General features: G+C 33.8%; 1 protein-coding gene across 1 annotated transcript; it reads left to right on the forward strand.

Annotated features, from left to right (window-relative positions):
- The first annotated feature begins 9,708 nt into the window (after window positions 1-9,708).
- Window positions 9,709-14,304, forward strand: LOC129271201 (guanine nucleotide-binding protein G(s) subunit alpha-like). The gene is made up of 5 exons (XM_054908579.2): window positions 9,709-10,221; window positions 10,505-10,577; window positions 12,257-12,311; window positions 13,321-13,440; window positions 14,293-14,304. The coding sequence occupies exons 1-5, from the start codon at window positions 10,083-10,085 to the stop codon at window positions 14,302-14,304; spliced, it is 399 nt and encodes a 132-aa protein (XP_054764554.2). The 5' UTR covers window positions 9,709-10,082.
- The last annotated feature ends 1,145 nt before the right edge of the window (window positions 14,305-15,449 follow it).

The following is a 15,449-nucleotide window of genomic DNA, read 5'->3' on the forward strand; positions in this document are numbered from 1 at the left end:
GTAAATGGGGGGGGGGTCATCTTCTAACAACGAAAAATAGGGATTCTTTTATATCCAAAATGATCCATGAAATATCTTGGACTGTGAATCGATTGGGCCATCCAACTACATCCAACTATACATAGGCATAAAAAGGGGAGGGTGCTCCTAACCTGGGTACGGGGGGGGGGGGGGGGGTTGGGAGGTAGAACAACACTTTTTATCTTTTTTTTCCCTCTCTTATCATTCATACATCTTGTTAATATTTCATTTTGTAATTGCTGAAACGCATTAGTATTAATTTCTAGTATCTTTGAAGTGTGATGTATAATTTGTATAATTATATTTGTTATGGATTATTGTGTAATTTATAATCATGTTTCAAATAGTTTGTACAACTTGCTTATGGAATGTGAATGTTTATTTTGATTTAAGAGAATACAATAAAACATCATTATAAAAAAATCTACCCTTCAAATGGTTTTGCTTCGAATATGATTATCAAGTGTATTTTGTTAGCAAGAAAGGGGTTATATCAAGACATAATGGGCAGTAGGCTTATTTACCAAAAAAAAGAAAACATATTTTACAGGGGGCTTTGATAAATGCAACTCAATGTTGAAAATTATATAAATGAAATGATACATATAGCTGTCAAACCTTCAAGCAAAAAAAGCATTCAAGCCTGAAGTCATCAACTTTTTAATTTTCAACCCACCGACTCACATCAATAGATCGATGTGAATTTTCCTCACTTGGCGAATTTTATATATCACCCTTAATATACCTACTTACAGTGTCCTTTTCTCGGTTTTATCGAGCGGGAGAGGTATTAATAGCAACATCGATGCTAATTATAACTCAGTTTTTGGATTGACTAAGTAAGCTTGCCGAGACAGAACAAGAGATGATGGCTTCCATTATTGTAATTACGTGCTTCAGAAATGACAATTATGACAGGTTGTAAGGAAAGAGAGACGAAGAAAGAGGAAGGAGAAAAGAAGAAAAAGTGAATGGCTTTTGTGGTATAGTGGTGATGACAAGTGTATGGAGCAGTGGATTATGAGCGGACAAAAATGAGGGGACAAAACATCACGTTCGATGCCTATTTCAAAATAGTCGCGAGTGGACAAAGCAAGCGACACTAAAAAAAATGAATGTTCAAAATTAAAATTCATTTGTTCAAAAATACATTCCTAAACATGATTATTTCATCATTTTTTCAATTTTCTCTTGTATTCCTTTCTTTTTTTCTCTCTCCCACTCTCTCCCCGAGAGCATAATTATAAAGATTAAGTTGCAAATTGAGCGCACACTAATCTTCATCTGATATGAAAGCATTAGTATCTAAAAATACTTTTCAAAAATTGTATTTTTTTCATTGTAATATGTAATGAAATGAATAATTCTTTTAAACAATTTAAATTTATATTCTCTAAGAATAATATCGTGAATATTGTAAAGAATGAATCAACGATTTTTAAAAAAATATGCAAATGTGTGTATTGATATTTTTTGGGTATCCATATGAACTCATTAATTCTTATCTTAAAATAGGATCCGTATTTTGGTTCATTTTCAATCAAGATTAGGCCTGATTAATCACCAATCAATTCAATTAAAGGCGAGTATTGTTCGATGCCGGTATAGTATGATAGTCACTGGCGTAGATATGGGTGATGGATTTGGGGCAATAACTTCTCCCCTTAAAAAAAAAAAAAAAGAAGAATTAAAATAAATAAAGGAATAAATAAATAATTGAATATATGAATAAGTAAATAAATAAGTAAATGAATATATAAATTAATAGATTAATTAATCAATCAATTAATAATGAATGAATGAATAGAAAAGAGGGGAAAACATAAAAGGAAAAGTAAATGAAAGGTAAAGGGGGTAAGGATGTGTTATTTTCTGAATGACATATCTAAATCTATCACAAAATTAGACTCTCATTCTAAAAAGGAAAAATGCTTGCTCACTTCGCTCGCTCTCGACTTTTAAGAATTGTTTGCACGCACGGCATGTTGCATGAAGTGCATCAAAGGTGTGTCCCCTCAATTTTTGTTTTGGCTCATTTCACAACTAAAGATATTAACTCTCATAGCAAATTACTAAGCAGAAAAAAAAATTCAATCATAATGATTATAAGTGTGTGTGCAACATCATTCGCATTCCCGGGGCGCGGGGGACACATGCCCCCCCCCCCTCCCATCGACAGACACAAAAAACGAGGGAAAAGGGGAAAAGAGGGAGAAAGAAAGAGAAACATAGAGGGGGAATGTAATACAAGACGTTTCCCCCCATAATTTGATGAAACATAATTTGCTTAGGGTCTATGTTTTTATCACTCCTGGCGCTCGCATTGAATGTATAATTGGATACATAATCTCGTTCAAGATGGCACTAAAAATATTGCTTTTTCAAGTTAATCAGGGGCGGTGGAACCAACGGCAGGGGGGCACTCCCCCCCCCCCCCCCTCAAAAAAAATCCCCGTTGGAAAAATATGCCTTTTTTTCTAAATGGAAAATGCCCTTTTTCAAAATGAAATGTGCCCTTTTTCAAAATGAATTACCCTTTTTGAAGTAAAACATTATACATTTTAGGTTAGAAAATCACAACATTTTTGGCTTGCGCTTCGCGCTCGCATCAATTATTGTTTAGTAAGGTACTCATTCTGTTCCTGGTTCCAAAAAAAAAATGCTTAGGATGTTTAGTTTTCACTTTTCAGGTTGGAATATCACAAACTTTCAGATCGCGCTTCGAGCCCGCTTTATTCGATTGGTGAGATATGTATCCTATTCATGTTCCTTTTTCTGGTCAGTATATTAAAATTTTCAGCTCGCGCTCGCGTTAACTCTTTAGTTGAATACACATTTTTTCATGATTACAAAATCTGTTCGGAATATTTAACTTTCATGTCTTATTACATGAAATGTCTAAAAATTTGAGCTCGCAACATCTCGCAAAGATGCAATTTCAACAGTAATTAGCGCCATAATTGACCAAAGCGAGAGATTTACATCTTCAGATTTGAAAATTTTTCCAAACCGCTCCTCACTCGCTTCGCTCTCTCGCCAAAAATAAAACCTAAATGATATCTTATCAATCAGAAATCACTTCAAAGTGGATTTGCTCAACTTAATTATTACAAAACACACAGATGATAATTTCTTGGTGAAAACATCATCAAAATGCCCATTTTGACATATAAGTGTCATATTGATTCTGCCCCCCAAACGAAAATACGTTCCGCCGCCCCTGAATGCAACGTATGCACCAAATATTTTCGTCGTGTATCGAGCATTTAGTATTTGATTTGATGTGACACAATACGCATCTTTTTGATGATAAGTAATTGCCACCTTTGAAGGTCTGAATATATATTTTTAAAATAGTCCGCGCTTCTCGTTCGCATTATTGGATTGGTGAGATGTATGCTCTTCATGTATTCCTGACAGCAGTCCTTAAAATGTTTTTTTTTTCTGGTCTAACTTCAATTCTTTTTTTTTTAGCTCGCGCTAAAATTGAATAAAGCCTGTATAATTGATTATACTGAGTTTTATAAATGCCTGATTCTCCTCAAAATCGCTTAATTTCGCACCCCTGTAATAGCTCGATCGCTTCGCTCCCCGCGTGATTATATGAAATAGTCATTGACTAAGAATTAAGTTTATATTATTCCCATCTACATCATTCATAATGTTCGATTTCAGTGTACGTTCCAGTTTAATGGGCAAAATGCGCAAGAAATTTGATTTTATACAATAAAAATTGAATTCAATTCTTCAATTCAATTCTTTTATTTAATTTCGATTCAAAACATAATACAAAGTAATACAAATCAAGTACAATTTCACAGAAGGGCATTCTTACTTCGTAAAAAAAAAAAAACAGAAAAACAGTATAATATAGAGCATAAATGGAATTGAATTCTCACACTCGGTCGCTTCGCACCCTTGCTTATATACCAAAATGGAAACGTAGTCAGGAAGGGAGTGGCACTGTTTGAATATTTTCCCCGGGTTACGCCACTGGTCATAAGATGTATGACATTAATTTTTGACGACAAATGACACACTGACAACAAACCTGTCCCCTGATGCATTGGAATGTACATTCACCAAAAAATAACAAATAATCCATTTTTTTAAACGATTTTAAGATGTATTTATTTTAGCAGTGTGATTATCTATTTCCTTAATTATTCAGAAAGTTATTAAAACATATATTGCAAGTTTCATTAATATTGTTATAAAAAGAGGGTGCTTAGAGTGGTTTTGAAAATGAGGGGGCGGGGCATAAAATCATAGTTTGATGTTAATTAACATTTTTATTGAAAAAGGGTGCCAAAGCCCCCCCCCCCCCGTCTCCCGGTTCAGGGGCCACGTGCAGGGCTCTCAGAGGTTGGACTCAGTCTGGTTTAAGAACTTCATGAATGTTTAAAGATCATCTGTTTAAGAGTTAGTGTGACTTGATATGTTTAATCATATATTTTTAATGCACGAGATACGATCCAATTTCATTGCAAAATCAACATGTTCTCTTTAATTTCAACTTTTATGACTTCGTCGTTTGGTTCCCAAACCATGTTGTATTTATTCTAATCAACAACCTTTTCATTTTAGTAAATGTACTCTCTCTCCAAATATCTGTCGTATTATTAGTTATTTTGCATCTTAAACCAAAATAAGCACAATATTCATCATAATTCATGGTATTGAAGACAAGAAAAATACCACTCTTAGTTTTCAGCTTTGCTTGACGTATTCACTTGTTTCCCTACAACAATTTTGTATCGAAATATGCGAGATTGCAAAGCGAGTGAGAACAAAACAGAACAAATTTCGTGATAGAGAATGCAGGGGCGGCACAACAGGGGACAAGGGGCAACTACCACTAAGGAGAGACCTTGGCCGTGTGATTACCCCTGTAATTTTTAGGTCGTCTTGCCAACCCACCCCTAACCAAAACATCCTTGCATCGTCCCTGTACAAAAGAAAACGTACTAAATACATTTTTTTTTTTTGGGGGGGGGGGTAAGAGTTTATTTATTGATCAATATTATCAAACAGTATTCGTCATGATAATCGTGTGTGACAGTAATGACAATCGGTAAACGAAATCATGGACATGCAGAGAAAAAAAGTCACCTTGCTCGCCATATTTGTTTTTCCCAAAAGATTTTGAATGTTCTTTTTGAGACTCGAGAGTATATACATTAATTTACATAGTCGGGCACACGGTGCAAGCCCTATCATGTTTCTTTGGGGCATACGCCCTCGATCGCTTCCCGGGAATTACGTTTATGTTAGCTTAAAAAAAGTGTTTAAAGGACAAGTCCTTTAAACGGATGTAAAATAAGGAAGTTATGATATTTTTAAGTTTCGCTTAATTTCACAAAACAGTTATATGCACATCCTGTTCGGTATGCAAATGAGGGGGCCAATGACATCATGCACTCACTATTTCTTTTGTATTTCATTTTATGAAACATGAAATATTTTGATTTTCTCGTCATTGTCATGTGAAACGAAGTTTCATTCCTCCCTGAACACGTGGAATTTCATTATTTTAACATTTTGTGGTTCAGGCAAGGAGGTCGTAATTGTCAATTTTTTAGAAATTGAAATATTGTATAATTAAAACATAAACACATAAAAAAAAAAAGAAATAGGGAGTGAGTGACATCATCGACTCTCTCATTTGCATATCACTGAGTTGAGCTTAGAACTGTTTTTGAAAAATAAGCGAAACTTTAAAATGTCATAATTTTCTTATTTTACATCCGATTTTGATGAAGTTTTCAGCGTTATTTATGTTTGATTTTTCTCTATTTATTTAAATCAAATGTTTTCTGGGGTGAACTTGACTAAATTGACTTTACTGAACGGTGGTTTCTAAATCTGGAATCGCGGTAAAATTCAAAATTTATAATCAATTAATAAACATGATAACGGTCATTACATGTGTGCAAGATCCAAATGTTAGAATAATTTTGACCAAAACTTTTGAAAGCGTTGTATTACAGGAAAATTCATCTTCAAAGTATGAGAGAACAGAGAATAGAGAGTGAACACAGATATAGACCTTTAGTGTGTTCAATAAATCATTTCAATTCTTCTTCTATAGTATACTTCTTCTTATTTTAATTTTTAATTTTTATCTATATGTGACTTCTTCTTGTATTATTCTTTCTTTCACTCTTTCTAATCTTCTTATTTTATTTTCATCTTATTTTACTAATCGTTTCAACAAGCCTCCCTTTATATATTATTTGTATTCACCATCAGCAGTCTGATGTTGAGGCGAATTGTGATGGTGGAAATGATCAACATACCACCACCATCATCATCATGATCATCATCGCCATCATATTTAACCATTATTTTAATTATGATTAAAGTAGCGTAAAGAGCCGATACATATACATGTATAGCACATGGAGCAACATTTCTAAAAAGCAGCGAGAGATCGAAGAGAGCAAGCAGATTTTTTTTTTACATTTTTGATACGAAAATCTGGCTTTCCTATAATATATATAGATTTTGATATAATATCAAAAAATACTTTATATTTCAGCCCTTTCGTTTGTCTTTCTTTTTTTTCTCTTGTTTTTCTTATGTGAAAATTTAAGTGGGGTCCATGCCCCCACCCCCATCTGTATACGTCAATGCACTATTTCCGTCATCACCATCATCGTCATCACCATCATCATCATCATCATCATAATCATCGTCATCATCATCATTATCCTCATCATCCTCATCATCATCATCATCATCACCACCACCACCATATCACCACCACATGCACCATAGGCCATTAGATAGGCATATTTCTATTTATATCAGCAAGTTAATTCTCATCAGGGAGTCAAATCTGACAATTTCGTCCAAATCAGAAAAGATTACCTGCTATACCGTAACCCAACTGTTGGACTGCTGTATCATCAATGTTGTATTCCATCTATTGTCCGCCTGATTAATAATGACAGAAAACTCAATATCTAAATTGTTATCATCCCAAGTGACTCTAAATGGCGATTTTGTGAAATTTCTATATGCATTTCAATGCAAATAATAGTTATGATTATTTATATCGCAATTTACATGTAAAACTACCAGCATATTCCTTTTGGCGTAATGAGTTCAGGTATAAATAGAAATCTAAAGGTCAAGTCCACCCCAGAAAAATGTTGATTTGAATAAATAGAGAAAAATCAAACTAGCATAATGCTGAAAATTTCATCAAAATCGGATGTTAAATAAGAAAAATATGGCATTTTTAAGTTTCGCTTATTTTCACAAAACAGTGATATGCACAACTCAGTGACATACAAATGAGTCAGTCAATGATGTCCATCACTCACTATTTCTTTTGTTTTTTATTGTTTGAATTATACAATATTTCATTTAGCTTGACTGAACCATATAGTATTAAACAATGCCCATTCCACATGTTCTGGGGGAATTAATCGCTGTTTAACTTGACAATGAGAAGAAAATTAGAATATTATCATATTTCATATAATAAAATACAAAAGAAATAGTGAGTGGATGATGTCATCAGTCTCCTCATTTGCACCGACCTGGATGTGCATATAACTGTTTTGTGAAATTAAGCAAAACTTTAAAATGTCAACTTTCTTATTTTACATCAAATTTTGATGAAATTTTTAGTGTTATGCTTGTCTTTTTATTCAAATCAACTTTTGTTGGGGTAGACTTGTCCTTTAATTAATAATGTAACATTAACTAAATTTAGACTGTTGAATTGTGTATTTATAGAACTGGATTTTAATGAATTAATATTTTTTCTATTGCATAGGCCTACTTTGGGGCGAATGCGGATTAAGATATTCAAAGTTTCATGATATTTCGTTTTCTATATCGCTCGAGAATTCATATTATAATATTCCGGCTTTGTACTAATTGATTACTCAATTTTGTATTTATAGATCTGGCTTTTAAGTTGTATTTAACCATTTGTGGCAAAATACTAATTAATCTATTTACTATTTTCAACCGAAAAGGTCTATAATTAATTAGATAATTTTCTTCAATTTATTATATTTTTATCGTTTTTTTTAATGTTTATTTGATTTGTGTGCATCGACCCAACATTGTATCAAATTTTATCAAAATTACTGGCTGTCATCTTTCTAGCAAATTTATATTTTTTCACTTTCCTGACATGTATTAGGTTATATTTAGAATACATTATTAGTTCAATTCAAAGTTGATTACTGTAATTACCTTCCATTATTCAGTTTCAAATTATTACTCATATTAACGATTTTTCTTAAATCCTACCAGCTCTGTTACATGCATTATTGTAAATCTGTATTTTTTTTGTAAACACATGTTTCTTCAGCCATTGGCTGCCACATGATATTGTTGTTTCTGAAATAAATAAACCATGAATAATAAGACGTAACAATATGACATTTTAAACCTTTGGATTATTGCAGTGAAACGTTTATTTGTATATGTCTTCATGAATAAATGATCATTGATTAGTTGATTTTATTCATATCCTGACTCCTTCGGTGAGTGTGAAATTATATTTATTCAAATTCTGTCCTCCCAGAACGAAAACTATTCGGTTGACTATTGATTTTTTTTTATTTTTAAATTATTACTATTAGAATTTGATTTTCTCAATGGTTTATTTCATATTCTTATATATTTTCTGTTTGGGTTTTTCATCGAGGCTACTGGTGGTAGGACAGTTGCGTCATGAATCTTACAAGCATATAATAGCTCTCATGATGTCGATATGTTAATATTCTCAAAATGACATCATTGCTCTTTGGTGATTATTATAAATGAGGCAACTATCAACGATCATAATAACTTGTTTGTTCATGATGATGTTGCGATTTTAATTGGATCCCCATATGATTTGTTCCCAAACCGTACCCCATACTATAACAAAACATCTTTACATGAAATAAACCAAAGTTTGTCTTGTGTTTGATTTTTTAGTTTTGATTAGTACATTCTAGAGGTATTTCTGAATATTATCATTTGGTCAATAATATCCTATATGTAATTTCAATAATGAAAAAAAAAACCCAGTATTGTATATTTTGACTTTTTGACCTTCACGATTGAAAAGCTTGTTTTGATTTAGGGGATAACTCTTCGAAAGATATTTACTTGTATATCGTTTAATATCTTTTTTGAGTATCGGAAACGTGACCGAAAGCTTGTGTATTATTCTCAGCAAACACGATTCACCGAATCGCTGGAATATTAAACTGATTTTTTTAACTTAGGCCGTGGAATAGGGGCTTGCTCCGTCATAAAAGATTAAAAAAAAGTTTTTGTCAAAGCAACGAATAGAAGGAACGGAATGTGACGAGTAGATTTTATATGAATTTATTTGGGGGAGGAGATAAATCACGGCAGACATGGATTAACTGAGCAAATTAGCAAGATACTTATCAATAGCAAGGAGAAATTGATGTTTTCAAAATGATTCTCATGGTGCGATTTATGTTAATTAATATATAAACACAAATGGTGATGAACTGCAATTTTAGGATTTAATTAAACAACAAAATAATGTATAGCAGTAATTTGCCCGTCCGTTCTTCTCTTATACAGGTATTGTAATTGCTAATGATACGGGGTTACCCATAATGCCATGCATTGCAACCGCACCCTGGTATTGTACGTAGAGATAGTACTGTGTATGCATACACTCGCTCGACCATTTACACACTGCATGCATGCACTGTTGCTGTGTAGAAATGCATGTATGACATGATCCGATGTCGCGATTATGTGCACATAATATGCTCGCTGAAGTATTGGAAGATTTGCACTCAATGTCATAGTTAACTCTGGTTTTCTTCGCGATTTCATCGCTTTTATGCCAAAGGAGTCGGTCCTGCCCGTTCACCATTTTCTTTGGATTTATTACCACGGATTTTTAGCCACCAGAGGACCTATTCCGTACTTCTAGTGCACCATTTTTGTTGGATTGTGTGTTCTTGTTACTGGCCGTGCTGTGCCCGTAGCGGCACTCACTGCTTCTGAGTTTTCATCTCGGCTAGCTACGGGTCGGCTAGCCGCATTGCAACGTGCGTGCGATGGGTTGCTTCGGGAACGGCCTGTCAAGCGAAGAGAAAGATGAAGAAAAGAAGCGAAAGGAGGCCAACAAGAAAATTGAAAAGCAACTCCAGAAGGACAAGCAAATATACAGAGCAACGCATCGGCTATTATTGCTTGGTTAGTGGAACCATAGCCATAAAATATGATATTGTGTCAAAGTATTGCCATGCATCGTTTCCATGAAAACTGAGAGTCAGGGATTTTGTGCGTGCACATCTACTGTAGTGTAGACCTGCGTCTTGTTTGACATGTCAATAATAATAACCATTGGGTCTGACAACACTGCACTGCAGTCGAACTACATTTTGTACATCACCAATCATACATTTTCCACCATGTTGTTTTCCCTCTTTAATCAGTTAATGTTTCTCTTTTTTCTCTCTTCCCCCCTTGTGTAAAGGTGCTGGTGAATCAGGAAAAAGTACCATCGTGAAACAAATGAGAATTCTTCATGTAGATGGATTCTCACCCGAGTAAGTTTCCAGATTCAGAGGAAATAAACTCTAAAGTTAGAAATGTAGCAAACAGTTGTTTTCTTAGGTCACTTATGTAATTTCCCCCTAATTCCTACAAATGAGTGGTAAGATTGCAGACTTTGTAAGGTGATGAAGGTCATTGTCATGAATGAGTGTACTAGTGTCAGATGTGGTATTTATCTTGGATTAAAAACTCAATCACTATTCAGGACTGCATGGAGGTTTCATATTTGTGCAGCTTTCCATCTCATGTCAAATTATTTTAATTTTTATTGGAAATTTTCTCGTCTGAACCTTAATACAAACCATGTTGAAAAAACTTGAATGCATATGAAAAACGAATGTGGTTTTTATTATTTTAATAATTTGCACTACCTCATGCTATGGAAGTTTGATAAAATTTATCTGTGTACGGACTTTCTTGAAATTGCAATAATGCTGTGTATGTGTTATTTGTGTATTGGGACGCTATTGAATGAATAAGGTGAAGTCATTCCAGGCTTGTTTTCTTAGTTCAAAGACTAATTAAAATTCAAATGGGTAGGTGTATTGTAAATTGAAACTAAATGTATACAGAACAGATCTTTTGGTCTTTTCAGTAAAATTGGAATTCTTAGCAAAATCATTCAGTTCTACAACAAAGATATCTTCTGTATTGCCTTGACAAGACATGCTTGATATTTCACAAGATGATTTTAGTTGCAATTGCAATTTCTGAAAATCAGGTCTGCATGTATGTTTAATGAAGTAAAATAAATTCATTTGTTAAAAAGAGTTAACTGATAATTGGAAATTGAGATCATCTTTTCAGCATTCTAAAAGACCATGGATATGTATGTTTATCATCATGAAATGTTAGGAATTAATTTGAAAAAAGTGTTCAATTGATTTTGTTTGAAAAGTAGAATTCATATGACAATCAAGACTATTTGGGAGATATTTATTTTTGTCTGTTTTAATTGGTTATGTTATGTTTTATGAATAATTTTAAACCATGATCAATGCTTTTTATATTGGAAGAAAAAACCATACCACAGTGACTCATGGGTGTGTGCAAGTGTTGTTACATGACTACGGCAGTTTTTTTGTTGACCATCATATCAATGCTTGTTTATCTGCCTAATTTTATTAATCAAAATCTCACGGTCAATCTTTGCATTCAACAATGCAATGTTAGGAGTGTTAGTATATTTAAATTCACTTTATGACCAATGTTTTGTGAAACATACAAACATAGTACAAGGCCGATAGATATTTTGGTATCAAATAGTGTTTTCGAAGATTTGCAGGGAGAGAAGGGGGTGCATTTGTTTTCATCTTTGCAATCTAAAATCAGTGAAGATGGATCATAGGTTTTTTTTTTTTTTTTGGTGGGGTCAGTCTTCAATGTTTCTGATATGACAATGTTGAACAGTATTTTTTATTTCATTTTGAGGCTACATGTAATTTCGATTTCTTGTCCATTGTTATATATATCTAATGTACCCTGGATATCCGCCCACTCACTTTGGTTGATTGTAAGAAAATTCAGAAGTACTGTATACTTACCTGGCTACCAGCAAAATTATAAAAACTGGGCAAAGGGAGGAGAACATGTATGATTGGGATATTTGTCATAAAAATGTTATTTATACTGTTTCACTGTCTATTTTGACTTATCAATGTTCCTATTACAGTGAAAGAAAGAAGAAAATAGAAGATATAAGAAGGAATATTCGAGATGCAATTATTGTGAGTATCATTTCCTTTTTTGGTTGCTTGTATGTACATGTATAGTATGTGTGTAACAGTTTATTTCATACCTTGAACATTCAATTGTACAACAAACAGTATAGGCTCAGACATGTTTTTATGTATTCATGCAAATTACCATGAACATCATTTAGATATTTTTCCCCTAATGAATTTCCTTACAGTCTTTGAAATCAGTTTGCTAACCAATCACTCAAATTGAGATAAATAATTGAATTGCAACTTCTTTTCAATTGTCTTCTGAGTATTTGATTCTGAAGCCTTTAAGTTTTTATATGGATGAGCTACAGAGGTTCCAAATCACATTGCCTGCTGTAGTAAATCTGATCAATATTTGATAATTAATAATATCAAATGATTTTCACCAAATTGAAGGGTATATTGTATAATGACAACATTATCAAGGTCATTTCTGCTGTGTGTATAGCATGTGTGTTCAAAATCTTAAGACTTTTTGCCCAAGTGTGATTGTCTTGTGTTAGAGCCTTAAATTTTCACTCTTACACACATATGAGCATTGGGACTTATTTGCTAATCCTGTATTCTCATGCCAACCTGCAATCTGGGCCTCATAACACGAAGCTTAGCAATCATCGTAGAACATTTTTTTTATTTGACTACAATGTACAATTAATCGTGAAAATCAAGCGTACAAGTAATTGCTAATCTTTGTGTTACAGAACCCTGGAGTATCCCGTTGTGAAAACTGAAATATTGCAGGTGCAGTTCTCCATGTCAGTTTGGGGAGTGTGATTGAAATACTTGTATTTTTCCACCAAAAATCTCAAGATTTATTAATAAATCATGCTCATTGAAGTAAGGAGTATAAAATTTGAAGTGCTACATGTATTAAGACCTCGGTGTGATTTTTTACCAAAGAAGTGTTTTATTATATAGTGAAAGACAAGGAATTTGTAAGGCCACACCTGTTTTCTTTAGAAATGTCAGTCATCATTACAACGTTTCATTTGTTTTACCTTTATTACAGACAATAACAGGGGCCATGAGCACATTGTCACCGCCTATTCAACTAGCAGAACCTCAGAACCAATTCCGGTTGGATTATATTCAAGATGTCTCCAGTTCACCAGACTTCGACTACCCAGAAGTAAGCCAATTCATTTTGTTTAATACATTCTTTGAGAAAGTAAAATACATGTAAACAAAATACTTTAATATTAAGTTTATTAACAATATGCAGTGTAACAGTAAGGTAATCTACATGTACATATTGTAGCGAGGTGGATAAGGGCCTTTTGCAAGAGGTGTTGATTGTTTGCGACCATTCCAGTACCATTCAGTATCTTTATTTAGGCCCCGCTTTCTCACACTTCCTTTGACATGGATATTCAGACCTTGTATCAAAAGATGGAACCATGTCTACTTCAACAGTCTGAGGTAAAGAAGAAGTAGCATATTTTGTTGAACTCTTGATAATTGACGGCCTGATGGGGGCTATTTGAATTGCCGTACAAATCTGTGGAAATGGTGAGGTACATTTTCATGATTCCACCAGATCACAGTTTAGCTTTTGCAAGTATGTCAATATAGACAGTCTTCTTTTATTTTCATTTTCTTGTCTGTAACACAAAGGATAATGATTGATCGTACGCTTGATTTTTACGATTGATTGTACATTGTAGTCAATGCAATCAATCATAAAAATTTGTTCTACGATCATTGCAAAGCTTTGTGTTGCGGGGTCCTGGTTCGCTGATGTCTTCTGCGAACAGTGGTCAGCATTTTATTTTTATAGATATTTCAGGGAATGATTTTCCTGGTATTGCATCGCAATTTGCTCCACATTTTTGAAAGACTGCTATGCATATAGAGTCTTTTGTATAGCATATTTTTACATAGGAGTCATAGGACTGTACATTACTTAGTCGAGAGCTTTTCTCTTATGACCAAAAATGCTATTAAAATATTTAAGCAAAATTATTCCCTGTACTTCATTCAGCAATGGGAGTGATCATTCAACCAATCCTTAGTACTTCCTGCTTCTCCATGCATGCTGAATACTTCATGACAACTCCCTAGAACCAAAGCAATTAACGTCTATATTTAGCAACCAGGTCTTAAAATAGCACTCTGTGGTCTATTAATAGAACCCTTATCTCCATTGGTGTGTGTGTGTGTGTGTATGCACATGTATACATGCTTAGTCAATGTTTGCAGGTTGTTAGGTAGGAAATTCCATTTGCATGTACAATGGGCCTGCATTTTATAATGGGCATTTTGTGTGAATATACATGTTATGCAGTTGTGGGCGTTCTTTTATCATAGTTACATGTACATGTAGATAGGGTTTTTCAAGTTTTTTATCTTTCTTTTGCCGTTTAAGCAAGGCATCCATATTGAAAACATGCAAATAAAGTGATTTTAGTCCATTTTTGTCTTGCCTGCATAGAGCGAGACTATAGGCGCCGCTTTTCCGACGGCGGCGGCGGTGGCGTCGTCAACATTGAAATCTTAACCAAGGTTAAGTTTTTGAAATGTCATCATATCTTAGAAAGTATATGGACCTAGTTCATGAAACTTGGACATAAGGGTAATCAAGTATTACTGAACATCTTGCCTGAGTGTCAGGTTACATGACCAAGGTCAAAGGCCATTTAGGGTCAATGAACTTAGACCATGTTGGGGGAATCAATATCGAAATCTTAACCAAGGTTAAGTTTTTGAAATGTCATTATAACTTCCAAAGTATATGGACCTAGTTCATGAAACTTGAACATAAGGGTGATAGTGTATCATTGAAGATTCTGCCTAAGTTTCAGGTCACATTACCAAGGTCAAAGGTCACTTAGGGTCAACGAACTTTGACCATGTTTGGGGTATTTGTGGAATCGTCATCATAACTTTGAAATTTTATGGATCTAGTTGATGAAACTTAGACATAAGAGCAATTATGTATCCCTGAACATCCTATGTGATTTTCAGGTCACATGACCAAGGTCAAAGGTCATTTAGGGTCAACGAACTGTGTTAATGTTGGGAATATTTGTTGAATTAGCATCATAACTTAAAAAGTTTATGGATCTAGCTCATGAAACATAGACAGAAGGGTAATCAAGTACGAATCATTATTTTGCACAGGTCTTAGGTCACATGATC

The sequence above is a fragment of the Lytechinus pictus genome, chromosome 2 (genome assembly GCF_037042905.1).
Source record: "Lytechinus pictus isolate F3 Inbred chromosome 2, Lp3.0, whole genome shotgun sequence".
NCBI classification, from domain to species: domain Eukaryota; kingdom Metazoa; phylum Echinodermata; class Echinoidea; order Temnopleuroida; family Toxopneustidae; genus Lytechinus; species Lytechinus pictus.